The sequence below is a fragment of the Hyla sarda genome, chromosome 2 (assembly GCF_029499605.1).
Source record: "Hyla sarda isolate aHylSar1 chromosome 2, aHylSar1.hap1, whole genome shotgun sequence".
Taxonomy (NCBI): domain Eukaryota; kingdom Metazoa; phylum Chordata; class Amphibia; order Anura; family Hylidae; genus Hyla; species Hyla sarda.
In genome coordinates, this window is record NC_079190.1 from 163425019 (window position 1) to 163451178 (window position 26160).

Sequence of the window (26160 nt, forward strand, 5' to 3'; positions counted from 1 at the left end):
ACATAAAAAATGGGTTAGTACATTTATTATCACCTGCTCACACATGTCCCGCCCCGCACGACAACAACTGCCAGCATGCCCTTACAGTAAGGACATGCTGGGAGTTGTAGTTGTGTGGTGCAGGAGATGTGTGGGCAAGTGACAAGCTTGTCCCCTGCCCCCAGCTGCAGGACTACAACTCCCAGCATGCCCTTACAGTAAGGTGGGGCGGAGGCCGGGCACAGTGTTTCCCAACCTGGGACTTGTAGTTTTGCAACATCTGGAAGCACCCTGGTTGGGAAACACTGATTTAGGCCAGTGTTTCCCAACCAGGGTGCCTCCAGATGTTGCAAAACTACAAGCCTCAGCATGCCTGGACAGTCAAAGGCTGTCTAGGCATGCTGGGAGTTGTAGTCTTGCAACATCTGGAGGCAACTTGGCTGGGAAACACTGGCCTAAAACAGTGTTTCCCAACCAGGGTGCCTCTAGATGTTGCAAGACTACAACTCCCAGCATGCGTAGACAGCCTTTGGCTGTCCAGGCATGCTGGGAGTTGTAGTCTTGCAACATCTGGAGGCACCCTGGTTGGGAAGCTTGGGCAACTTACCGGCTTCCGTAGGATCCAGCGCCGCGCGACGATCTCCGACAGCGATCGTCGCTGGAGCCTCGGAAGGGTAAGTGAACGTCTTCGCCGGTCCCCTTCAGCTGTTTAGTTTTGCAACAGCTGGAGGACTACAGTTTACAGACCACAAACCAGTGGTCTGCAAACTGTGGCCCTCCAGCTGTTGCAAAACTACAACTCTCAGCATGCCTGGACAGCCAATGGCTGTCCAGGCATGCTGGGAGTTGTAGTCTTGCAACATCTGGAGGCACCCTGGTTGGGAAACACCGTTTTAGGCCAGTGTTTCCCAACAAGGGTGCCTCCAGCGGTTGCAAAACTACAACTCTCAGCATGCCTGGACAGCCAAAGGGTGTCCAGGCATGCTGGGAGTTGTAGTCTTGCAACATTTGGAGGCACCCTGGTTGGGAAACACCGTTTTAGGCCAGTGTTTCCCAACAAGTGTGCCTCCAGCTGTTGCAAAACTACAACTCTCAGCATGCCTGGACAGCCAAAGGGTGTCCAGGCATGCTGGGAGTTGTAGTCTTGCAACATTTGGAGGCACCCTGGTTGGGAAGCTTGGGCAACTTACCGGCTTCTGTAGGATCCAGCGCTGCCCGACAGTGCCGCGCGACGATCTCCGTCAGCGATCGTCGCTGGAGCCTCGGAAGGGTAAGTGAACGTTTTCGCCGGTCCCCTTCAGCTGTTTCGTTTTGCAACAGCTGGGGGACTACAGTTTACAGACCACACACCAGTGGTCTGCAAACTGTGGCCCTCCAGCTGTTGCAAAACTACAACACCCAGCATGCCCCGACAGCCAAAGCCTTTGGCTCTCAGGGCAGGAGCCCGGGCTGAGATTACAGAGCAGCCGCCCGGGCTCCTCATACGGCCTCCCCGCTACACCCCCCCCGCCCTTGTCTCCCGCCCGGGCTCCTCATACGGCCTCCCCACTACCCCCCTTGTCTCCCGCACGGGCTCCTCATACGGCCTCCCCGCTACCCCCCTTGCCTCCCGCCCGGGCTCTTCATACGGCCTCCCCGCTACCCCCCCCCCTTGTCTCCCGCCCGCGCCGCTCAGCTCCCGCTGCTACAAGACTACAACTCCCAGCGTGTCCTCACTGTAAGGGCATGCTGGGACTTGTAGTCTTGCATCAGCAGACAGATGGAAGTTGTGTGGCGCTGGCAGGTGAGAGGGGTGGGATGTAAATCACTGTAGTGTCCCGGTAGCGCAGTGAGGGTAACGGGGAGAAAGTATGTCGGAGCCCGGGCGGCAGTAGCTTTTCCTGCTCCATGTTGGAGCTGGAGTAAATTTAGTCATTTTACGGCCATTGCGACAGTTTATTGCGCAACTGCGACTGTCTCAGTTAATAAATTCCTGACCACTGCAAGTAAAAACTGAAAACTTGCGTAAATTAAGCGTGAATTTTTTTTTTTTTTTTACTTTCTAGCTCTTGCTAGAGAAAGTCGCACAATTTATAGGGCAGGCGCAATTGTGACAATTTTGCGCCAAAATTAGTCAGAAAAAAATGACTAAACCCCTTAGTAAATGCCCCTCATGGTTTTTACTTTTGGAAGACAAAATTTTCAAAAATCTGAATTTTTCAGGAACCAGTTCAGTTTTGAAGTGGATTTGAGGGGTCTTCATATTAGAAATACCCCATAAATGACCCCAAAAACTGCCCCCCCCCCAAGTATTCAAAATGACATTCAGAAAGTGTGTTAACCCTTTAGGTGTTTCGCAGGAATAGCAGCAAGGTAAAGGGGAAAATTCAAAATCTTCATTTTTTACACTCGCATTTTCTTGTAGACGCAGTTTGTGAAATTTTACAAGGGGTAAAAGGAGAAAAAGCCTCCTGAAATTTGTAACCCAATTTCTCTTGAGAAAGGAAATACCTCATATGTGTTTGTCAAGTGCTCTGTGGGTGCACTAGAGGCCTCAGAAGGGAAGGAGCGACAATGGGATTTTGGAGAGTGAGTTTTTCTGAAATGGCTTTTTGGGGGGCATGTCCCATTTAGGAAGCCCCTATGGTGCCAGAAAAGAAAAAAAAACTAAAAAAAAAACAAAAAACACAACATGGCATACCATTTTGGAAACTACACCCCTCAAGGAACGTAACAAGGGGTCCGCTGAGCCTTAACACCCCACAGGTGTTTGACGACTTTTCGTTAAATTTGGATGTGTAAATGAATTTTTTTTTTCACAAAAAAGCTGATTTTCCCCAACATTTTACATTTTTTCAAGGGGCTATAGGAGAAAATGCCACCCAAAATTTGTAACCCCATCTCTTCTGAGTATGGTAATACCTCATGTGTGGACGTCAAGTTCTCTGCGGGAGCATTACAATGTTCAGAAGAGACAAAGTCACATTTGGCTTTTGGAAAGCAAATTTTGCTGAAATGGTTTTTAGGGGGCATGTCGCATTTAGGAAGCCAGAACAGCAAAAAAAAAAAAAAAAAAAAACACATTGCATACTATTTTGGAAACTACACCCCTTAAGGAATGTAAACAAGGGGTACAGAGAGCCTTAACACCCCCAAATTTCAAATTTCCGCTAAAAGTTGGAGGTGAAAATGAAAAATTAGATTATTTTCATTAAAATGCTGGTTTCACCCCAAATTTTTTATTTTCACAAGGGGTAATTTGAGAAAAAGCCTCCCAAATTGCCCATATATGGATGCAAAGTGCTCTGCTGGCAAACTACAATGCTCAGAAGAGAAGGAGTGCCATTGAGCTTTTGGAGAGTGAATTTGTTTGGAATGGAAGTCAGGAGCCATGTGCGTTTACAAAGCCCCCCGTGGTGCCAGAACAGTGGACCCCCCCAATATGTGACCCTATTTTGGAAACTACACCCCTCATAGAATTTAATAAGGGGTGCAGTGAACATTTACATCCCACTGTCGTTTGACAGATCTTTAGAACAGTGGGCTGAGCAAATGAAAAATTAAATTTTTCATTTTCACGGACCACTTTTCCAAACATCTGTCAGACATCTGTGGGGTGTAAATGCTCACTGTACCCCTTATTACAATACGTGAGGGGTGTAGTTTCCAAAATGGGGTCACATGTGGGGGGGGGTCCACTGTTCTGGCACTATGGGGGCTTTGTAAACACACATGACCTTCAATTTCGGACATATTCTCTTCAGAAGTCCAATGGCGCTCCTTCTCTTCTGAGCATTGTAGTGCTCCCGCAGAGCACTTTATATCCACATATGGGGTATGTTCTTACTCAGAGGAAATGGGGATACACATTTTGGAGGGCTTTTTTCCTATTCTTGCTTGTGAAAGTGAAAAATGTAGGGTAACACCAGCATTTTAGTGAAATTATTATTCTTTTTTTTTCATTTTCACATCCAACTTTAATGGAAATTTGTCAAACACCTGTGGGGTGTTAAGTAGGGATCGACTGATTATCGGTTTGGCCGATATTTTCGTCCGATAATCACGATTTTGGGCATTATCGGTATCAGCAATTACCTTGCCGATAATGCCCCGCCACCCGCACCGTCCAAACCGCGACGGTTAATTACCTGTTCCCGGGGCCCGAGGTCCACGCTACTTCTGGCTCCTGCTGCGTCCTGCATTACGCTGTGCGCAATGACGAGTGACATGATGCGACGTCACCGTCAGTGCGCACAGTGACGGCTCAGGAGGACGCCACCGGAGCCAGATGTAGAATGGACCCCGGGAACAGATAATTATAAAACCGGGGATGGGGGAGGCAATGGGGCCATGGCGGTGCAACGCGGTGTGGTGGGGCGCGGAGCGGTGGTGGCGGGAGCGGTGCGGCGGTGGGGGGGTCATCGGTGATAGGACTCAGGACCCCTGGACAAGCAGGGGGAGACAAGCGGGTGGCGGCGGCGGTCTATGACACCGCAAAAGCCACTGCAGTTCATTGATTTAAATCAATGATCTGCAGCGGTGTCGCGGGGGGATAGATAGCCGATAACTTATACCGGAATATCGGTATAAGTTATCGGCTATAGGCCCTAACCTCCACCGATTATCGGTATTGGCCCTAAAAAAACTATATCGGTCGATCCCTAGTGTTAAGGCTCACTTTACCCCTTGTTACATTCTGTGAGGGGTGTAGTTTCCAAAACGTGGTCACATCTGGGTTTTTATTGTTTTCCGTTTATGTCAGAACTGCTGTAAAATCAGCCACCCCTGTGCAAATCACCAATTTAGAGCTAAAATGTACATGGCACGCTCTCACTTCTGAGCCATGTTGTGCGCCCGCAGAGCACTTCACGCCCACATATGGGGTAGTTCCGTAGTCAGGAGAAATTGTGTTACAAATTTTGGGGGTCTTTTTTTCATTTTACAGCTTGTGAAAATTTAAAGTATGGGGAGACACCAGCATGTTCATGTAAAAAAAAAAAATGTTTTTACACTAACACGCTGGTGTAGACCCCAACTTTACCTTTTCTTGAGTAAAAGGAGAAAAGCCCCCCAAAATTTGTAACGCAATTTCTCCCAAGTATGGGGATACCCCATATGTGGCCCTAAACTGTTTCCTTTAAATACGACAAGGCTTCGAAGTGAGAGAGCACCATACGCATTTGAGGACTAAATTGGGGATTTGTATCCGCCACAAAAATACCCTACGGCAGTGTTTCCCAAACAGGGTGTCTCCAGCTGTTGCAAAACTCCCGACATGCCTTGACAGTCAGTGGCTGTCCGGCAATACTGTTTTTCAACAGCTGGAGGCTCATTTTTGGAAACACTGCCGTACAATACGTTTTTTCTTTTATTGGGGGGGCTGTGTAGGGGTATTATATATGTAGTGTTTTACCCTATATTATGCGTTAGTGTAGTGTTTTTAGGGTACATTCACACGGGTGGAGGTTTACATTGAGTTTCTCGCTGGGAGTTTGAGCTGCGGCGGAAAATTTGCCACATCTCAAACTTGCAGCAGAACTCTGTACCTTGCACCTCAAACTTGCAGAACCTCCAGCTGTTGCAAAACTTCAACTCCCAGCATGCACTGAAAGACCATACATGCTTGGAGTTGTAGTTATGCAACAGCTGGAGGCACATTGGTTGCGAAACACAGAGTTTGTTACTTAACTCAGTGTTTCGCAGCCAGTGTGCCTCCAGCTGTTGCAAAACTAGAACTCCCAGCACGTACAGTCTCTCAGTGCATGCTGGGAGTTGTATTTTTGCAACAGCTGGAGGCACACTGGTTGCAAAACACTGAGTTAGGTAACAAACTGTTTCACAACCGATGTGTCTACAGCTGTTGCAAAACTGCAACAATCAGAATGCATTGACAGTCGAAGGGCATGCTGGGAGTTGTAGTCTTGCAACAGCTGGAGGCAAACTTTTTCATAGAAAAAATATGCCTCCAGCCATTGCATAACTACAACCCCCAGCATGCACAGACTACCAAAGGGCATGCTGCGAACAGGCTTTGCCTTCTGCTGCTCCTGTCACCGCCACCGATCTAGAAGGGACCCCCGCCGGACCAGGGCAAGGTTCCTACCATCTTCGCCATCCCGATCGCCGCCCAGCAGGGTCGTGATTGGTCGGTCGTTCCCGTGCCACCTCCCTCCTGCTGGGTAAGGGTGAATGGGGCCGTCTCGGACAGCCCCATTCACCCTTTTTTTCCAGGTCACCAGAGACCTGATTGACCCAGAAAAGCAGCAAATCGTTGGTCTGAACGGGGATTGCACGGGGTGCCTGCTGATAGATATCAGTAGTCACCATGGCCCGGTCCCCACCCGGCAAGCGGCGGGGACCAGAATTCCCACGAGCGTACCCATACGCCCTCAGTCCTTAAAGGGGTACTCCGCCCCTAAACATCTTGTCCCCTATCCAAAGGATAGGGGATAAGATGGCAGATCGCCGGGGTCCCGCTGCTGGGGAGCCCCGGGGATCGCTGCTGCAGCCCCCCGCTATCATTACTGTGCAGAGCGGGATCGCTCTGCATGTAATGACAGGCAATACAGGGGCCAGAGCATTGTTATGTCACGGCTCCGCCCCTCGTGATGTCACAGCCCGCCCCCGTCAATACAAGTCTATGGGAAGGGGGCGTGGCGGTCGTCACGCCCCCTGCCATAGACTTGCATTAAGGGGACAGGCCGTGATGTCATGAGGGGCAGAACCATGACGTCACGCTGCTCCGGCCCCTGTATCGCCCGTCATTAAGCACAGAGCGAACTCGCTCTGTGCAGTAATGATGGCGGGGTGCCGCAGCGGCGATCCCCGGGGTCCCCAGCAGCGGGACCGTGGCGATCTAACATCTTATCATTTCAAAATATTCCTACAGTGATAACGGGAAAGATTTACACTGCATTAAGTTCTGATCCTTTCTCGCTTTACTAAGGGATGTGAAAATCCCATCGCCTGAGACATGCAATTCCGGGCGCCAGGCACGTAAATTTTTCATACATAAAGCCCTGCTTCGGGCAAGCATGGCCGAACTGAATTTCCACTTTGATTTTATGATGCCGGCGCTCAAGGTGTATGGAGTGGTTGTCTAGTGTGGTGGATCGTCACTCCACAGTGGGGGGAGGTGGCCGGAGGGCTCTCCTCTTCCTCAATGGCTTTCGTGGATCTGTTTTAGAACGAGCCTGCCCGGAGCAGGTTCAATCAAATGAGCACACTTCACACAGATCAATGCAGTTCAATAGAACTGCATTGATCTGTATAAGGAATCTAATGATTACTCCTAAAAGTGTAAAAAATTAAAAAAACTCTTCCATATTAAAAGTTCAAATCACCCCCCTTTTTCATATAAAAAATATGTAAACCTAAAAAATAAACGTATTTGGTATTGGCACGTGCGTATTTGTCCAGACATTCCATTTTTTATATCAACTGGCTCCAGAAAGTTAAACAGATTTGTAAATGACTTCTATTAAAAAATTTTCCAATAATTATCAGCTGCTGATGTTGAGCTGTTCTTTTCTGTCTGACAACAGTGCTTTCTGCTGACATCTCTGCTTGTCTCGGGAACTGCACAGCGTAGAAAAGGTTTGCTATGGTGATTTGCTTCTACTCTGGACAGTTCCCGAGACAGGTGTCATCAGAGAGCACTTAGAAAAAACAACTCAACTTCAGCAGTTCATAACTACTGAAAGGATTAAGATTTTTTTTAATAGAAGTAATATACAAATCTGTTTAACTTTCTGGAGCCAGTTGATCTCCTGATATCCTGCTATGACGTTGGCTCATGAGCTGACCCCGCGTCATACCCATGTCTAATGCTGGACATCACCAATGTAATAAACGGCGGAATTTTTTTTAAATTTGTGTGGTGAAATAAAAATAAAAAATAAAAAACTATTTTGTAACTCTTAGGGGCTACCGTTTCTACGCAGTGCACTTTTCAGAAAAAAAGATGCCCTATCTTTATTCTGTAGGTCCATACGGTTACAAGGATACCCAATTTATGTAGGTTTTATTTTATTTTACTACTTTATAAAAATGATAACTAAATGCACAAAAATTAGTATGTTTAAAATTGTCATCTTTTGACCCCAATAACTTTTTTTTATTTTTCCGCATACAGGGGTATAAGAGGGCTCGTTTTTTGCGACCTGGTCTGTAGTTTTTATCTGTACCATTTTTGTTGTGATGGGACTTTGATTGCTTTTTTTTGATTGCTTCATTTTTTTTATGGTGTATGAAGTGACCAAAAATGCACAATTTTGGAATTTGGTATTTTTTTTACGTGTATGCCATCGACCGTACGGTTTAACTACCCTTATATTTTAATAGTTCGGACATTTACGCACGTGGCGGTACCACATGATTATTTACATTTTTTATTTTATTATTTTATTTATAAAATGGAAAGGGGGAGGGGGGATTCAAACTTTTATTAGGAAGGGGTTGCAACATGCAATCTTTTGATTGCATATAATGATCAATTGTTATGTTATGCGCTCCGGCCGCACACGCTGGCCGTGAGTGCATGGTCCCATTACCTGCTGCTGCCGGCGGGGCTAGGACTCCAGTCCATCACTCACCTGGTGCTTCTCCTGCCCCCCTGCTCCGGCACGCGTATCCCCGTGCCTTAGGGCACGCGTGCGCTAGAGCTTTAAGATTGAAAGGGCCAGTGCGCTTATTAGTGTAATTCACCTGTGGCTCATTGATAAATTCCTCCACCGTCCTCACTTCCCTGCCAGATCTTTGTTGCCTTGAGCCTGAGATAAAGCATTCCTGTTATTGCCTTGCCGTGTATCTGATCCTTTGCTCCATGACCTGACCTTGCTCCTTTCCGCCTGCCTACCGAATATTTTCTACGTTCCTGAATACGCTACTGTGCCGCCTGCCCTGACCTTCTGCTATCCTGACTATGAGCTGTCTTATCCCTCCTGTGCCTTGCATCTCCTCAGCCGCCTAATGAATAAAAAGCGATCAAAAAGTCCAATCAATACAAAGATGGTACCGCTAAAAAACCCAGAAAATGACAATTTTAAACATATAAATTTTCCTGCATGTAGTTATGATTTTTTCTAGAAGTACAACAAAATCAAACCTATATAAGTAGGGTATCATTTTAATCGTATGGACCTACAGAATAAACAGAAGGTGTAATTTTTTCTGACAAAAATGTACTGCGTAGAAACTGAAGCCCCCAAGTGTTACAAAATTGTGTTTTTTTTTTTTCTTACATTTTTTCGCACAATGATTTTTTTTTCCATTTCGCCGTAGATTTTTGGGTGAAATGACTGATGTCATTACAAAGTAGAATGGGTGGCGCAAAAAATAAGCCATAATATGGATTTTTAGGTGTAATTGAAAGAGTTATGATTTTTATAAAGATAAGGAGGAAATAAAATGAAAGTGCAAAAACTGAAAAAACCTGGATCATGAAGGGGTTAAGTACCTGGACGCAAGGGCATACCTGTACGCCTTTCGTCCCCAAAAGGTTAAATGTCCAAATTAACAAAAAATAACGTTAGTTAAACTGCAGTAAATGGCGTATACATAAAAAATATACCAAATTCCAAAATGGTATATATTTTTGGTTAATTTGTATACCCTAAAAAAATTATAAAAAGTGATCAAAAATGTCCCATCAAAAAAAAAAATGGCACTGATAAAAACTACAGATCAAGGCGCAAAAAATTTGCCCTCACACATCTCCACATACAGAAAAATAAAGTGATAGGAGTCTGAAGAGGACAAATTTTGAATGTACTAATTTTCGTGCACAAAGTTATAATTTTTTTACAGAAGTAAAACAAAATCAAACCTATTTCAGTTGGTATCATCTTTTACCAAAAACTCAACTGCGTAAAAACAGAAGCCGCTAAAAATGACTAAATGGTGTTTTTTTTTTATTTTGTCCAACAAAAATTTTTTTTTTTTGTTTTGCAGCAGATTTTCTGGTGAAATGACTGATTTCATTACAAAGTAAAATTGGTAGCACATAAAACAAGCCCTTATATGGGTATGTAGGTGGAAAAGTAAAAGAGTTATGAATTTTGGAAGACGAGGAGGAAAAAACCCATAATTGGGGATTAAAATATACACTATATATTCTGTACGGTCAATTGTGTCATAGAATTGCTGTTTTTTTTATAACATCATATCCCAGAAAAAAAGTTAAAAGCATTCAAAAAGTCTGATCAATACCAAAATGGCACCGATACAACGAGCAGAATACAGCGCAAAAAAATAAGCCCTCATATAGCCCGGAAAATGAAATGTTATAGGTGGTTACTTTTTTTTATTTTTTTTTATTTGAAAGTTTAGAATTTTTTTTTACATTTGTTAAACATGATGGACACTAAACAAATTTGGTTTTGCTGCAATCAGGCCAACCTAAAATATCAAGATAACATGCGAGTTTAACCAGAAGGTGAACATAAGTTATGGAAAAATGAAAGGTGTGCCTACAAAGTACAATGGGTCCAAAAAAAAAAAAAAAACTCTGGATCTGTAGATGGAAAACTAAAGTGCAAAAACTTACTAAATAAAATAAAATACCTTATTTACATACTATTTTGGTTGAAATTCTTTTGTGTACCAGGATAAGTGGATTTTCATGAAGGACAAGTAGATTGTGTTCCGTTTTAGTCCCTTGGACAAGTCTTTTTTATTTTTTATTTTTTTTTGTTTGGGACTGCTTTTTTCAGAAGAGGTGTTTCCATGTAATCATGGAAAACTGATGCAGGCTTTTCTTAAAAAAACAGAACCCAAAACGTATAGAGAATATGCCCAATTCCCTATGGTTATTTTGTAGAAAAGACAACTGCGACAGATTGTATAAAATGACTAGCTGTTTTGAAGCGCAGTTAGCACAATAAAATGTTTAAGTGGTTGTAAATACAGCAGCACATATTTTGAGTCCACTCCTCACCTTGACCACCCCATCAAAGCCAGGGATAGTGTTGACCTTTGCATTCTTGGCTAATAGCTTGCTTTCAATCTTGTCTCCCATAGCATGAATTGCATGAGTGTCAGGTCCAATGAAGGTGACGCTTTCCGCTGCCTGCAGAGACAATGAAGGTTTTACTTTTACTAAAAAGAAAAAAAACAAAAGAAAAAAAACACAACAACATATTAAGTGCTTTATCTGTGGTTTCACACTTCAAGGGGACCTTTAAAAGAGAGCACCTAGAGACTCGGCAAACAAAATTGCTTAGAAACAGGCTAAACTGCCCATTCATTTAAAGGGGTATTCCAGGCAAAAACTTTTTTTTTATATATCAACTGGCTCCGGAAAGTTAAACAGATTTGTAAATTACTTCTATTAAAAAATCTTCCAATAATTATCAGCTGCTGATGTTGAGTTGTTCTTTTCTGTCTGACAACAGCAAGGGAGCATGAGGGGAAAGTGAGGAAATCCTCTTAAGCTTCGGGCCTGACTTGGAGCAAAGGAGGAGCTTCGTAACATCATCGATGCTGTTTCCTTGTAGTGGGACCAAGCAGAAATCAGCAACGGTGATATCACTAAGCTCTGCCCATGCTCCAAGTCATGCCTGGAGCTGAAGATACTGAAGAGGATTGCTGCAGAACGACAGGATGGAACGGGACAAGGTAAGTATTGTCATCAGTGTCACCTGCACTACTTGTCTGTATCGACAGGTCAGTGCAGGTGACACGGATTACAGATTTCCTTTACACTGCTGTTCCAATAAAAGCAGAGAGTGTAGTGCGAGGTAAACAAAAACATGTCAAGTCTGCAGTAAGAGCCGTGAAGTAATGAGTGAAATCTTTAACAAAAAGAATGTAGTATGCTCCAAACATCCAGGATCCCAGGGCAGAAGTGGCAAGGATAGCTACAAATGTGGGACCAAAGAGCTACCACCAGAGGTGTCCATGGAAGGGTCTATAACCATAATGAAATTACCCCCCCCCCCAGAATTCATGTGCCTCCAAAGAAGGAATCAACCTAAAGCAAGATATCACAGACCATGTCCCTGAACAGCATTAGGCAAGGACATTACCAACAGTACAGACTTATTTGGAATTTTACAAAGGTGTACCTTACCACTGGACTAACTAAAAGGTTCCAACAATGTATGTGAAAGAACAATGCACCGCAATTGAGAAACCCCTTGATTTTCTGTCTGGCATTGTAAAATACAGCCACTAGTGTAAGCCTGTTAAGGCTGAATTTGTGGGAGGGGCGGAAGAGTATATTACGCCCCCCTGCATACAGGTTAGGGCATGACCGGCGTTTGGTGAGGCCGGCTTCAGAGATCAATGGGCGTTAACATCACCTCGGCAGATGGCGGGAGATTTCAACTACCAACAAGGCAGTCTGGCTCTGCAAATCCCAAAGGGTAGCAGGTTCTGGGGGTGCATTCTTTTCACTGTGTCTTTCTGCCGCCTGTACTGGCCACTGGGGCAGCTCCCGGCGGTAGTAGTCACATCCGTGCGATGGGGGGGGGCACGTCAGCCACGGCGTCTCCCCCTCTGTCGACAAACCCGCGGGGGGGGGGGATGGGACAAAAACAAAATGTTATGTGTTCCTGGTGCTCGAGTTCGGCACATCGCGGCTCGGATTGACAGGTTGATGGGTGGGGCTGGAGAGAATCCATAAGTCATGGTACATATTGGCACCAATGACAAAGTAAGAGGTAGGTGGAGTGTCCTTAAAAATGATTTCAAGGACTTAGGCCACAAGCTTGAGGCAAAGACCTCCAAGGTAATATTTTCTGAAATATTACCTGTACCACGAGCCACACCAGAGAGGCAGCGGGAGATTAGGGAGGTAAACAAGTGGCTCAGAAGCTGGTGTAGGAAGGAGGGGTTTGGGTTCATGGAGAACTGGACCGACTTTGCTGTCGGTTACCGGCTCTACCGTAGGGACGGGCTGCACCTCAATAGTGAGGGTGCAGCTGTGCTTGGGGAGAAGATGGCTAGAAGTGTGGAGGAGTGTTTAAACTAGGGACTGGGGGGGGAGGGAACCTACAACATGGAGGGGGGAAGAAAGAGTAGATAGAGAGGGGGAACTTATCAATGTACCTGGGGGTGGAGCGGAGGAAGGGGTTGGAATAGTTAACCCCTTAAGGACGCAGGACGTAAATGTACGTCCTGGTGCGGTGGTACTTAACGCACCAGGACGTACATTTACGTCCTGTGCATAACCGCGGGCATCGGAGCGATGCCCGTGTCATCCGCGGCTGATCCCGGCTGCTGATAGCAGCCAGGGACCCGCCGGCAATGGCAGACGCCCGCGATCTCGCGGGCGTCCGCCATTAACCCCTCAGGTGCCGGGATCAATACAGATCCCAGCATCTGCGGCAGTACGCGATTTCAATGAATGATCGTATCGCCTGCAGTGCTGCTGCGGGGATCCGATCATTCAGAACGCCGCACGGAGCTCCCCTCACCTTCCTCTTTTCGGCTCCCTGCGTCTCCTGCTCTGGTCTGAGATCGAGCAGACCAAAGTAGAAGATAACCGATAACACTGATCTGTTCTATGTCCTATACATAGATCAGTATTAGCAATCATGGTATTGCTATGAATAGTCCCCTATGGGGACTATTCAAGTGTAAAAAAAAATGCAAAAAAAATGTAAAAGTAAAAGTTAAAAAAAAAAAGTGAAAAATCCCCTCCCCAATAAAAAAGTAAAACGTCCGTTTATTCCTATTTTACCCCCAAAAAGCGTAAATAAATTTAATAGACATATTTGGTATCGCCGCGTGCGTAAATGTCCAAACTATTAAAATAAAATGTTAATGATTCCGTACGGTGAACGGCGTGAACGCTTGCTCTTCTGAGTGTTGCTGTGTAAGAGGGGGCGTGAAAGAGGAGTTACAAAAACTGTGATTATCTGTTGTGCGGAGTGAATCTGTGGAGTGGGTGCGACTGCCTATAGCCCACATTCATATTTTGGGGGGAGGAGGAGTAGATTGGGCACAGGTGTATAAATCTTAGCTTGGGACTCTTATTGAGAGCTTGCTCTTCTGAGTGTTGCTGTGATTATCTGCTGTGCGGAGTGAATCTGTGGAGTGGGTGCGACTGCCTATAGCCCACATTCATATTTTGGGTAAGTTTTTCTCTTTTGCACATAGTGGGATAACTGTTAGAGTTTAAACACCCTTTTTATTTTTTTTTCTGTGTTCCACCTCTAGGGGGAGGAGGAGTAGATTGGGCACAGGTGTATAAATCTTAGCTTGGGACTCTTATTGAGAGCTTGCTCTTCTGAGTGTTGCTGTATAAGTGGGGGCATGAAAGAGGAGTTACAAAAACAGGAGTTTGAAAGCAGGAGGTTGAGATCGCTGTGAGTGTTAATTTCTGAACCCACAAGGTCTACAAAAAATTTTAAGTGTAATTTTGACTGTCAGTTTTTTCCTATACATTTGTGAAATCCCCATAACTAGATGGCCTCCATGTTGGAAAATGCAGTCCAATGTACATCCTGTTCAATGTATGCAATCCTTGAACAACAGTTTGAGGGTGCATATTGTTGTGCGAGATGTGTGCTAGTTGTCCATTTGGAAGCCCAGATCCTGCATCTAGAGGGGCGACTGGCAACAATGAGAAGCATTAACAACATGGAGAGGAGTCTCCTGCTCACTGAGCAGGCACTCTCGGGAGTAGAGGTGGGGGAGGACAGTGGGACGGAATTGCAGGACAGTCAGGCAGTTAGCTGGGTTACAGTTAGAAAGAGGGGTAGGGGAAAAAGTGTCAGGGAGGCTAGTCCTGAACTGGCACACCCCAACAAGTTTGCCCGCTTGGCAGATGAGGGGGATGCCATTACAGAGCTAGCAGAACTGCAGCAGGATACCGCCTCTGACCGCCAGGGGGGTGTCTGCTCCAGTAAGGAGGGAGGGAGGAGTACAGGGCAGGCCAGACAGGTACTAGTGGTGGGGGACTCAATTATTAGGGGGACAGACAGGGCAATCTGTCACAAAGTCCGGGATCGCCGAACAGTGTGTTGTCTGCCTGGCGCACGAGTTCGGCACATCGCGGATCAGGTTGACAGGTTGTTGGGCGGGGCTGGAGAGGACCCAGCAGTCATGGTACATATTGGCACCAATGACAAAGTAAGAGGTAGGTGGAGTGTCCTTAAAAATGATTTCAGGGACTTAGGCCGCAAGCTTAAGGCAAGGACCTCCAAGGTAGTATTTTCTGAAATACTACCAGTACCACGAGCCACACCAGAGAGGCAGCGGGAGATCAGGGAGGTAAACAAGTGGCTCAGAAGCTGGTGTAGGAAGGAAGGGTTTGGGTTCATGGAGAACTGAGCTGACTTCGCTGTCGGTTACCGGCTCTACCGTAGGGACGGGCTGCACCTCAATGGGGAGGGTGCAGCTTTGCTTGGGGAGAAGATGGCTAGAAGGGTGGAGGAGTGTTTAAACTAGGGACTTGGGGGGAGGGAACCTACAGCAAAGAGGGGGGAAGATAGTGTAGATAGAGAGGTGGGAATTATAAATGTACCTGGGGGTGGAGCGGAGGGAAGGGTTAGAATAGTTAATAGGAATAGGCTTCATAGGAAAATAAAACTTACACCCTTGAATCCCATTAACCCCAATAACATAAAGGATGGAAATGTAAAGTGTATGTTCACAAATGCCAGAAGCCTAGCAAATAAAATGGGGGAGCTTGAGGCCTTGATACTGGAGGAACATATTGATATAGTTGGGGTCACTGAGACATGGCTGGACTCCTCGCATGACTGGGCCGTTAATCTGCAGGGGTTTACATTGTTTCGCAAGGATAGAATGAACAGAAAAGGTGGTGGAGTCTGTCTGTATGTAAGAAGTGGTACGAAAGTCAGTGTGAACGATGCCATAGTGTGTGATGATTTTGAGGAGGTGGAATCACTGTGGGTAGAATTACAAAAGGAGGGAAATACTGAAAAAATAATATTTGGGGTAATCTACAGACCCCCTAATATCACTGAAGAGATAGAAGTTCGGCTTCATAAACAAATAGAGAGGGCCGCCCGGGCAGGTACAGTGGTAATAATGGGAGATTTTAACTATCCAGATATAGATTGGGGTCCGGGGTTGGCTAAAACTACAAAGGGGTGACAATTCCTAAATTTATTGCAGGATAATTTTATGGGCCAGTTTGTGGAGGACCCAACAAGAAGTGATGCCTTGTTGGATCTGATCATTTCCAACAACGCAGAGCTGATTGGTAATGTAACTGTGTGGGAAAACCTTGGTAATAGCGACCACAATATAGTTACTTTTGACTTAAAATGTAGAAAACAAAGACAGGCGGGGAAGGCAAAAACATATAACTTTAAAAAGGCAAACTTCCCTGGGCTGAGGGCTGCACTACAGGACATAGACTGGGGGGAGGTGTTGTCAAATACTGATACAGAAGGTAAATGGGACATCTTTAAATCAACTCTAAATAACTATACATCTAAATATATACCAAAGGGGAACAAATATAAACGATTAAAACTAAATCCTACATGGCTGACACATGATGTTAAAAGAGCAATAAACAACAAAAAAATAGCCTTCAAAAAATACAAATCTGATGGGTCAGCGATAACATTTAAACAATACAAAGAGCTTAATAAAATCTGTAAAAATGTAATAAAAACAGCAAAAATTCAAAACGAGAGACAGGTGGCCAAAGAAAGCAAAACTAATCCTAAATATTTTTTTAGATATATAAATGCAAAAAAAAAAACAAGGACAGAGCATGTAGGACCACTTAATAATGATAATGGGGAGGTTGTCACAGGCGATCAAGAGAAAGCGGAGCTACTGAATGGGTTCTTTAGTTCTGTATACACTATGGAAAAAGGAGCTGACATTGGCCAGGTCAGTGCTGGTAACACATCATGTAATGTACTGAACTGGCTTAATGTAGAGATGGTACAAGGTAAGTTAAGTAATATAAATGTAAGCAAATCCGCAGGGCCGGATGGACTACACCCAAGAGTTCTTAGAGAGGTAAGTTCAGTAATATCTGTACCCCTGTTCATGATATTTAGAGATTCTATGGTGTCTGGTATTGTGCCAAGGGACTGGCGCAAGGCGAATGTTGTGCCAATCTTCAAAAAGGGCTCTAGGTCTTCCCCAGGAAACTATAGACCGGTAAGTTTAACGTGCATTGTGGGTAAATTGTTTGAAGGACTTATAAGGGATTACATACAGGAATACATAGGGGATAATTGTATTATAAGTGATAGCCAGCATGGGTTTACTAAGGATAGAAGTTGTCAAACCAATCTAATTTGCTTTTATGAAGAGGTGAGTAGAAGCCTTGACAGAGGAATGGTTGTGAATATAGTGTTTCTGGATTTTGCTAAAGCGTTTGATACTGTCCTTCATAGACGTCTGACAGGTAAGTTAAGGTCTTTGGGTTTGGAAATTTTAATTTGTAACTGGATTGAACACTGGCTCATGGATCGTACCCAGAGAGTGGTGGTCAATGATTCGTACTCTGATTGGTCCCCGGTCATTAGTGGTGTACCCCAAGGTTCAGTACTGGGCCCGCTGTTTAATTTATTTATCAATGATAGAGGATGGCATTAACAGCTCTGTTTCTATCTTTGCAGATGACACCAAGCTTTGTAGCACAGTACAGTCTATAGAGGATGTGCATAAGTTACAAGATGACTTGGATAGACTAAGTGTCTGGGCATCCACTTGGCAAATGAGGTTCAATGTGGATAAATGTAAAGTTATGCATCTGGGTACTAATAACCTGCATGCATCGTATGTCTTAGGGGGGATTAAACTGTCAGTCACTGGTAGAGAAGGATCTGGGTGTACTTGTAGATCACAGACTACAGAATAGCATGCAATGTCAGGCTGCTGCTTCCAAAGCCGGCAGGATATTGTCATGTATCAAAAGAGGCATGGACTCAAGGTACAGGGACATAATACTCCCCCTTTATAAAGCATTGGTACGGCCTCACCTGGAATATGCTGTTCAGTTTTGGGCACCTGTCCATAAAAGGGACACTGCGGAGTTGGAAAGGGTGCAGAGACGCGCGACTAAACTAATATGGGGCATGGAACATCTTAGCTATGAGGAGCGATTAAAGGAGTTACAATTGTTTAGTCTTGAGAAGAGACGTTTAAGGGGGGATATGATAAACGTATATAAGTATATTAATGGCCCATACAAAAAATATGGAGAAAAACTGTTCCAGGTTAAACCCCCCCCAAAGGACGAGGGGGCACTCCCTCCGTCTGGAGAAGAAAAAGTTTAGTCTCAAGGGGCGACACGCCTTATTTACCGTGAGGACTGTGAATTTATGAAACGGTCTACCTCAGGAACTGGTCACAGCAGGAACAATTAACAGCTTTAAAACAGGATTAGATACATTCCTGGAACAAAATAACATTAATGCTTATGAAGAAATATAAAATCCCATCCCTTCCCCAATATCGCGCCACACCCTTACCCCTTAATTCCCTGGTTTAACTTGATGGACATATGTCTTTTTTCGACCATACTAACTATGTAACTATGTAAAAAAAAAAAAAACCAAAATTGCTACTTTTTTAATACATTTTATTAAAAAATGTATTAAAAGTTTTTTATAAGCAAATGTGGTATAAAAAAAAAAAGAACAGATCATAGCACAAAAAATGAGCCCTCATACCGCCGCTTATACGGAAAAATAAAAAAAGTTAAAGGTCAAAATAAAGGGATTATAAAACGTACTAATTTGGTTAAAAAGTTTGTGATTTTTTTTAAGCACAACAATAATAGAAAAGTATGTAATAATGGGTATCATTTTAATCGTATTGACCCTCAGAATAAAGAACACACGTCATTTTTACCGTAAATTGTACAGCGTGAAAACGAAACCTTCCAAAATTAGCAAAATTGCGTTTTTTTTCTTTTAAATTTCCCCACAAAAATAGTGTTTTTTGGTTGCGCCATACATTTTATGATATAATGAGTGATGTCATAACAAAGGACAACTGGTCGCGCCAAAAACAAGCCCTCATACTAGTCTGTGGATGAAAATATAAAAGTTATGATTTTTAGAAGGCGAGGAGGAAAAAATGAAAACGTAAAAATTAAATTGTCTGAGTCCTTAAGGCCAAAATGGGCTGAGTCCTTAAGGGGTTAATAGGGATAGGCGTCATATGAAGAAAAAACATACACCATTGAATTGCATGATGACTAATGCCAGAAGTCTGACCAATAAGACTGACGAACTGGAATGGTTGATGTCTGAAGAAAATTATGACATAGTGGGTATAATAGAGACTTGGTTGGATGATAGCTGTGACTGGGCGGTCAACATACAGGGTTATAGTCTATTCAGGAAGGATCGGACAAAATGGAAAGTCTGTGAAATAGAGTCTGAAGGCCGCACCAAGGGAGGATATATTGGAGATAAACGATAATGTGGAGTCATTATGGGTAGAAATATATGGAGATAAAAATAAAAAAATACTGATAGGGGTTTGCTATAAGCCACCAAACATACTGGAAGAGGCAGAAGATAAATTACTGAGGCAAATAAACAAGGTAGCAAATCAAAATGACGTGATAATGGGGGACTTTAACTATCCTGATATAAATTGGGAGACTGAGTCCTGTGTTTTATAATCTTTTTATTGAGTTTTCAAAACATAAACTTAACAGACATTTTACTGAGTCCTGTGAATCTCATAAAGGAAACAGGTTTCGGACTATAGCTAAAGACAATTATCTGTCCCAAATGGTGCAAGGCCCGACCAGAGGGGGCGCCCTTCCTGACTTAATATTAACCAACAGACCTGACTGAGTAACTAACGTGCAAGTAGAAGGATACCTAGGAAATAGTGATCATAATATAATACATTATAACTTCAATAAAGGAATCTCTCGAGGGGCCACAAAAACAATGAACTTTAGGAAGGCAAAGTTCGATTAACTCAGAGAAGCCCTTAACAATATAAAATGGGATAATGTCCTCAAAAACAAGAATACTGACACTAAATGGGAGACTTAAAAATATCTTAAATTCTCACTGTAAGATGTATATATCTTATGGGAATAAAAGGGTCAGAAATAAAAGAAAACCAATATGGATGAACAAAAATGTTAAGGGGGAAATAAATGACAAAAAATAAAGCATTTAAACTACTAAAGCAGGATGGCAGTGAAGAAGCATTAAAAAGCTATAGAGCAAAATGTAAAATATGTAAAAAAAAAAAAAAAAACAGATAAAAACCGCAAAAACAGAGACAGAAAGACTCATTGCCAAAGAGAGTAAAACAAACCCCCAAATTTTCTTTAACTATGTAAATAGCAAAAAGATCAAAAATGAAAGTGTGGGCCCTTTAAAAAATGATGAGGAAGAAATTTAAAACAGGGATCAGGAAAAAGCAAATATATTAAACAAATTCTTCTCCACTGTATTCACCAAGGAAAATGAAATGCCAGGTGAAATACAGTGTGATAAGGTAAACTCCCCAGTACAGGTCACCTGTCTAACCCAGGAAGAAGTACAGTGCCGCCTACAAAAAAAATCAAAATAGACAAGTCAACAGGTCCATATGGCATTCACCCCATGTTCTAAAGGAATTAAATAATGTGATAGACACTGACAGACCCCTATTTTTAATATTCAGGGACTCTATAGTAACAGGGACTGTTCCCCAGGACTGGCGCATGGCAAATTTGGTACCAATATTTAAAAAGGGATCAAAAGGTGACCCGGGAATTATAGGCCTGTTAGTTTAACCTCCGTTGTATGTAAATTGTTTGAGCTTTTTCTAAGGGATGCAATTCTGGAGTATCTTGATAAAAATAAATGTATGACCCCCATATCAGCATGGCTTTATGAGGGATTGGTCCTGTCCAACATACCTGATCAGCTTTTATGAGGAGGTGAGCTCCAGACTGGACCAGGGGGCAATCGCTGGATGTCGTATATCTGGATTTTTCCAAAGCATTTGATACAGTGCTACATAAAAGATTGGTGCATAAAATGAGAAGGATAGTGCTGGGGGAGAATGTGTGCAAAGGGGTAAGTAACTGGCTCAATGATAGGTGAACAGAGGGTGGTTATTAATGGTGCTTATTCTGATTGGGTGACTGATACTAGTGGGGTACCACAGGGGTCAGTCTTGGGTCCTGTTCTATTTAATATATTTATTAATTACCTTGTAGAGGGGTTGATAGTAAAGTAGCAATCTTTGCAGATGATACTAAACTCTGTAAAGCAGTAAACACAATAGAGGACAGTGCACTGTTACAAATGGATCTGGATAGGTTGGCGGTTTGGGCTGGGAAGTGGCAGATGAGGTTCAACACTGATAAATGTAAGGTAATGCACATGGGGAAGAAAAATCTGGGCTGGTATTATGTATTAAATGGGAGCACACTTGGGATGACTGATATGGAAAAGGATTTAGGAGTCTTAGTTAATAGTGAATGTATCTGTAGTGACCAGTGTCGGGCAGCTGCTGCAAAGGCAAATAGAATCATGGGGTGCATCAATAGGGGCGTAGATGCCTACGACAGGGAAATAATTCTACCGCTGTATAAATCACTAGTCAGACCACACTTGGAATACTGTGTACAGTACTGGGCACCAGTTCACAAAAAAGATATAGTGGAGCTGGAGAGGGTTCAAAGACGGGCAACCAGAGTAATACGGGGAATGGGAGAACTACAGTACCCAGAAAGATTAGCAGAATTGGGGTTATTTAGTTTAGAAAAAAGAAGGCTTATGGGAGACCTAATAACTATGTATAGATATATCAGGGGGCAGTACAGAGATCTCTCCCATGATCTATTTATACCCAGGACTGTATCTATAACAAGGGGGCATCCTCTACGTTTAGAGGAAAGAAGGTTTCTACACCAGCACAGACGGGGGGTTCTTTACTGTAAGAGCAGTGAGACTGTGGAATTCTCTTACAGAGTTCACCATGACCACCTCCTCAGGCAAAGAGCTAAAAGGGGTCTGGATGCATTTTTTGGAGAACAACAACATCGCTGGTTATGGATACTAGATTTATAGGGACAGAACGTTGACCCAGGGATTTATTCTGACTGCCATATTTGGAGTCGGGAAGGAATTTCTACCTCTAGTATGAGGATTTTTTGCCTTCCTCTGTATCAACTCAGTAGGGACTCATTAGGGTTATAGGTTGAACTTTATGGACTCTGGTCTTTTTTCAACCTTATGAACTGTGTTACTGTGTTATACCTTTTCTCTGTGAACTACTATATGGGAAAGCTATAGGAAGCTTTTCTAAGGCGCAACCTATTACAGGGGGCTTGCTGCCAGGCCGCCGCCTGCTGGGTCTCTGCCCAGGGATGGAGATTGTGCTGTCTGAATGGGAAGCAGGGCAGCCGCTAATGCACTCAGCTGACAAAGTCTGCATGTGTTCGGTATAAATTACTAGGAGGAAAGACTATACAGACTCCCCATATGGCCAGTAACATTATCAGGGGGCCATACTTCATACTGCACCATTTTTAGTTCCCTCAAGCATTAAAAACTGTTACTGCTGACTTCTGTTACACTGTGTCAACAGAGTTGCATTCATATACATTGTCACTTCTGTCGCCCATGACACTGTTAATAGTAATTGCATTACATACGTTTCCGTCACCGCTGACTTCCATTTCATTGTCACTATAAGTTACATTTTACATGTCGTTGCTGACTCTCTATATATAGAGGCACTTGTGTTGCATATAACCCTTCGTGCCAAAAATAGGAATATGAAAAAAAATTTGGTGCAGACCTCTAGATATATATATATATATATATATATATATATATATATATATATATATATATATATATATATGAGTATATAATGATGTTGTATATTTATGTATATTGTATTTATTTGAGGTTTAAAATAAATGTCCAAGCAGGGCCCGTGCTATGGACTAGAACACATGTAGAAGATAAAATAGATAAAATACAATAAATATATTATTGCACAATATGTAGAAATAAAAATAAAGTGTCTATGAAAGACAATCAAACAGCCACCTATTGCACAATGATACTGTTGCTGTATCCAGCTTTTAAACATTCTATTGGACAGCCTCTTATTGTACTTTGATACTGTTACTGTATCTAACTGGATGGCAAATAAAGTTCTATTGTAGTTAATACAATGAGGTTGATACAGTGATGCTTGTAGTGGATAGAGGATAGAACCGTATACAAAAAAGCGGAAATAATTATTAAAAAGAATTGGCATTTATTACACCAAGACAAAATTTTAAGCATTATTATATCATCAACCCCCCCTCCCTCCCATTATTTATACAAAGGCCCTTAATCTTAGTTTAAAGGTAGCCCCTACCATACAGAACAAACCGGCTCCCATACAAATAAATCATGGCTTCATCTAAAAGATTTTTATCGCTGCGACACGTGTTCAAACTGTAAAATAACCAACTTCCAAAAGAAATCTGAAGAAATTTGCTCCATAGCATACAACTTTAAATGGGAAATCATGGACAACATTTCCTGCAACACCAAAGGTGTAATATACATTATTCAATGTGGCTGCAATAAACAATATGTAGGTAGGACAAAACTGTCACTAAAAACTGTCACTAAATCTCCGAACATATCTATAACATCAAAAAAGGCAATACATAACACCCACTGTACTTACATTTTTTTAAAACACCATCACCAAGATCCATCAAATATAATATTCATAGGAATACAAAAAAATAAAAATAAAAGATTGGAGAGGGGGAAACTATATTGCCAAAATGCCTAGAGCGGAAGCAAGGGAAATCTATGAATTAGAAACCATGGAACCAAGGGGACTGAATTCTAACACTGAAGTTTTTGGGTTTCTGTGACAACTTCCTGGGGGGCTCCGTCTCTCGCCCCATCCAGTGCCAGGCTGTTTACCAGTGTCTGGGTGGTGCCAGGGACCTAGCCCACGGAACATCTTCGTCCCCTCTACACTGTTCACTGGAATTCCTGTATATGTTATATTTTCTAATTTTTTAATCATCATTTTTTATCTTTTCATTATAATTTTTAATTTCCATATGGCAATTTTTATATTGCAATTTAATTTTTATATCCCAATTAATGCTGTATTTTATCTCTAGTGCAATTAATACTTTAACAACCAATATCCTACATTTTTCTATCTGTAATTAGCATGTGTATGTACATATATATATGTATTCTCTCCCTATATTCCACATAGTCAAGCCGATCCTTTTTTATCCAATTTCATGCATATATCCATATTTATACACATACATTTTTATACATATATTTTTATATGTGACTAGGGTGACCCCTTCGTCAGTAGCTGTATATCGAATACCCCATGTTAGTTTTGAATTTATATAGTCCGTATACTTTGACATCAGTTTCAGCTTGTTACTCTTTGTTGCTCAGAGCAAGTGGATGGGGGCTGCTCTCAGAGTGAGCTGGCTGGCAGAGCAGAGCTGCAATGATTGCTGGGAGATGTAGGCAAAGGGGGAAAAAAAGGATGGCAAAGAATTCTAAGCAGCCAGAGAAGACAACAGGGGCCACAGGAGCCATGCATATCGGGCAGGATCATTAAACCCGTACAGGACCTAGAGCGTATGGATACGCCTTCTGTACCTGGGTCTTAAGGAAATTTCGGTCCCCGCCGCGCGCCGGGCGGGGACCGGGCCGGGGTGCCTGCTGATATCGATCAGCAGGCACCCCGTGCAAATGCCCAGGGGGCTCATCAGACCCCCCCCATGTCGGCGATCGGCGCAAATCACAAGTCAATTCACACTTGCGATTTGCGCCGATTCCGGTCCCACTTCTCCCATCTCTGCTATTGGTGGTCTAGACCCGACCACCAATAGCAGATTAGGGGCGGGGGGGGGGTTTACTTTCATTTTCCCCATTCTGCCCACCCACAATAGGCGGGGCAGGATGGGAAATGACGGGGACTGAACGCCGAAGATCCACTTACCCGTCGGTGGAAGCTGCGGGACCGGATCGGCGGCGGTGATCGGTGTGGGCGGCGTGTCGTGCAGCAGAAGAGGACGGCTCCCTGGATCCAACGGAAGCCGGTAAGTTGCCTAGCAACATCTAGAGGGCTACAGTCTGAGACTGTAGCCCTCCAGATGTTACAAAACTACAACTCCCAGCATGCCCACATAGATGTTTGCTGTCTGTGCATGCTGGAATTTGTAGTTTTGCAACATCTGGAGGTCCACAGTTTGGAGATCACAGTGCAGTGGTCTATATCTGTAGCCCTCCAGATGTTGCAAAACTGCAAATCCCAGCATGCTGAAACAGCTGTCTCTGCATGCTGGGAGTTGTAGTTGCAATCCCTCCAGCTGTTGCATAACTAGATCTCCCAGCATGCCCTTCGGCGATCAGTACATGCTGGGAGTTGTAGTTTTGCAACAGCTATAGGCACACTGGTTGGAAAATACTGAGTTAGGTAACAGAACCTAACTGAAGGTTTTCCAACCAGTGTGCCTCCAGCTGTTGCAAAACTACAACTCCCAGCATGCACGGTCAGTCAGTACATGCTGGGAGTTGTAGTTTTCAAACAGCTGGAGGTTTGCCCCCCCATGTGAACGTACAGGGTACATTCACACGGGCGGGTTTACAGTAAGTTTCCAGCGCAAATTTCTAGCGGGAAGCTCACTGTAACCCGCCAATGTGACTGTACCCTAAAAACACTACACTACACTACCACATAATAAAGGGTAAAACACTACATATACACCCCCTTACACTGTCCCCCCAATAAAAATGAAAAATGTATTGTACGGCAGTGTTTCCAAAACGGAGCCTCCAGCTGTTGCAAAACAACAACTCCCAGCATTTCCAGACAGCCACTGACTGTCCAGCCATGCTGGGAGTTTAGCAACAGCTGGAGACACCCTGTTTGGGAATCACTGGCGTAGATTACCCCTATGTCCACCCCTATGCAATCCCTAATTTAGTCCTCAAATGCGCATGGCGCTCTCTCACTTCAGAGCCCTGTCGTATTTCAAGGAAACAGTTTAGGGCCACATATGGGGTATCTCCGTAATCGGGAGAAATTGCACTACAAATTTTGGGGGGCTTTTTCTCCTTTTACCCCTTATGAAAAGGAAAAGTTGGGGGCTACACCAGCCTGTCATATAAAAAAAATTAAAATTTTACACTAACATGCTGGTGTTGTCCTTTACTTTTTATTTTCACAAGTGTTAAAAGGAAAAAAAGCCCCCCAAAATTTGTAACGCAATTTCTCCTGAGTACA

At 43.4% G+C, this 26160-nt stretch overlaps 1 protein-coding gene across 2 annotated transcripts in view; it reads right to left on the bottom strand.

Moving 5' to 3' along the window:
* The window catches only part of PCCA (propionyl-CoA carboxylase subunit alpha), a 1119575-nt gene that overhangs the window by 631172 nt on the left and 462243 nt on the right, over positions 1–26160 (bottom strand). For both annotated transcript variants that reach the window (XM_056555680.1, XM_056555679.1), the window contains exon 7: positions 10895–11026. In XM_056555680.1, coding sequence (XP_056411655.1) covers positions 10895–11026 — 132 coding nt within the window. The remainder of the gene's footprint in view (positions 1–10894; positions 11027–26160) is intronic.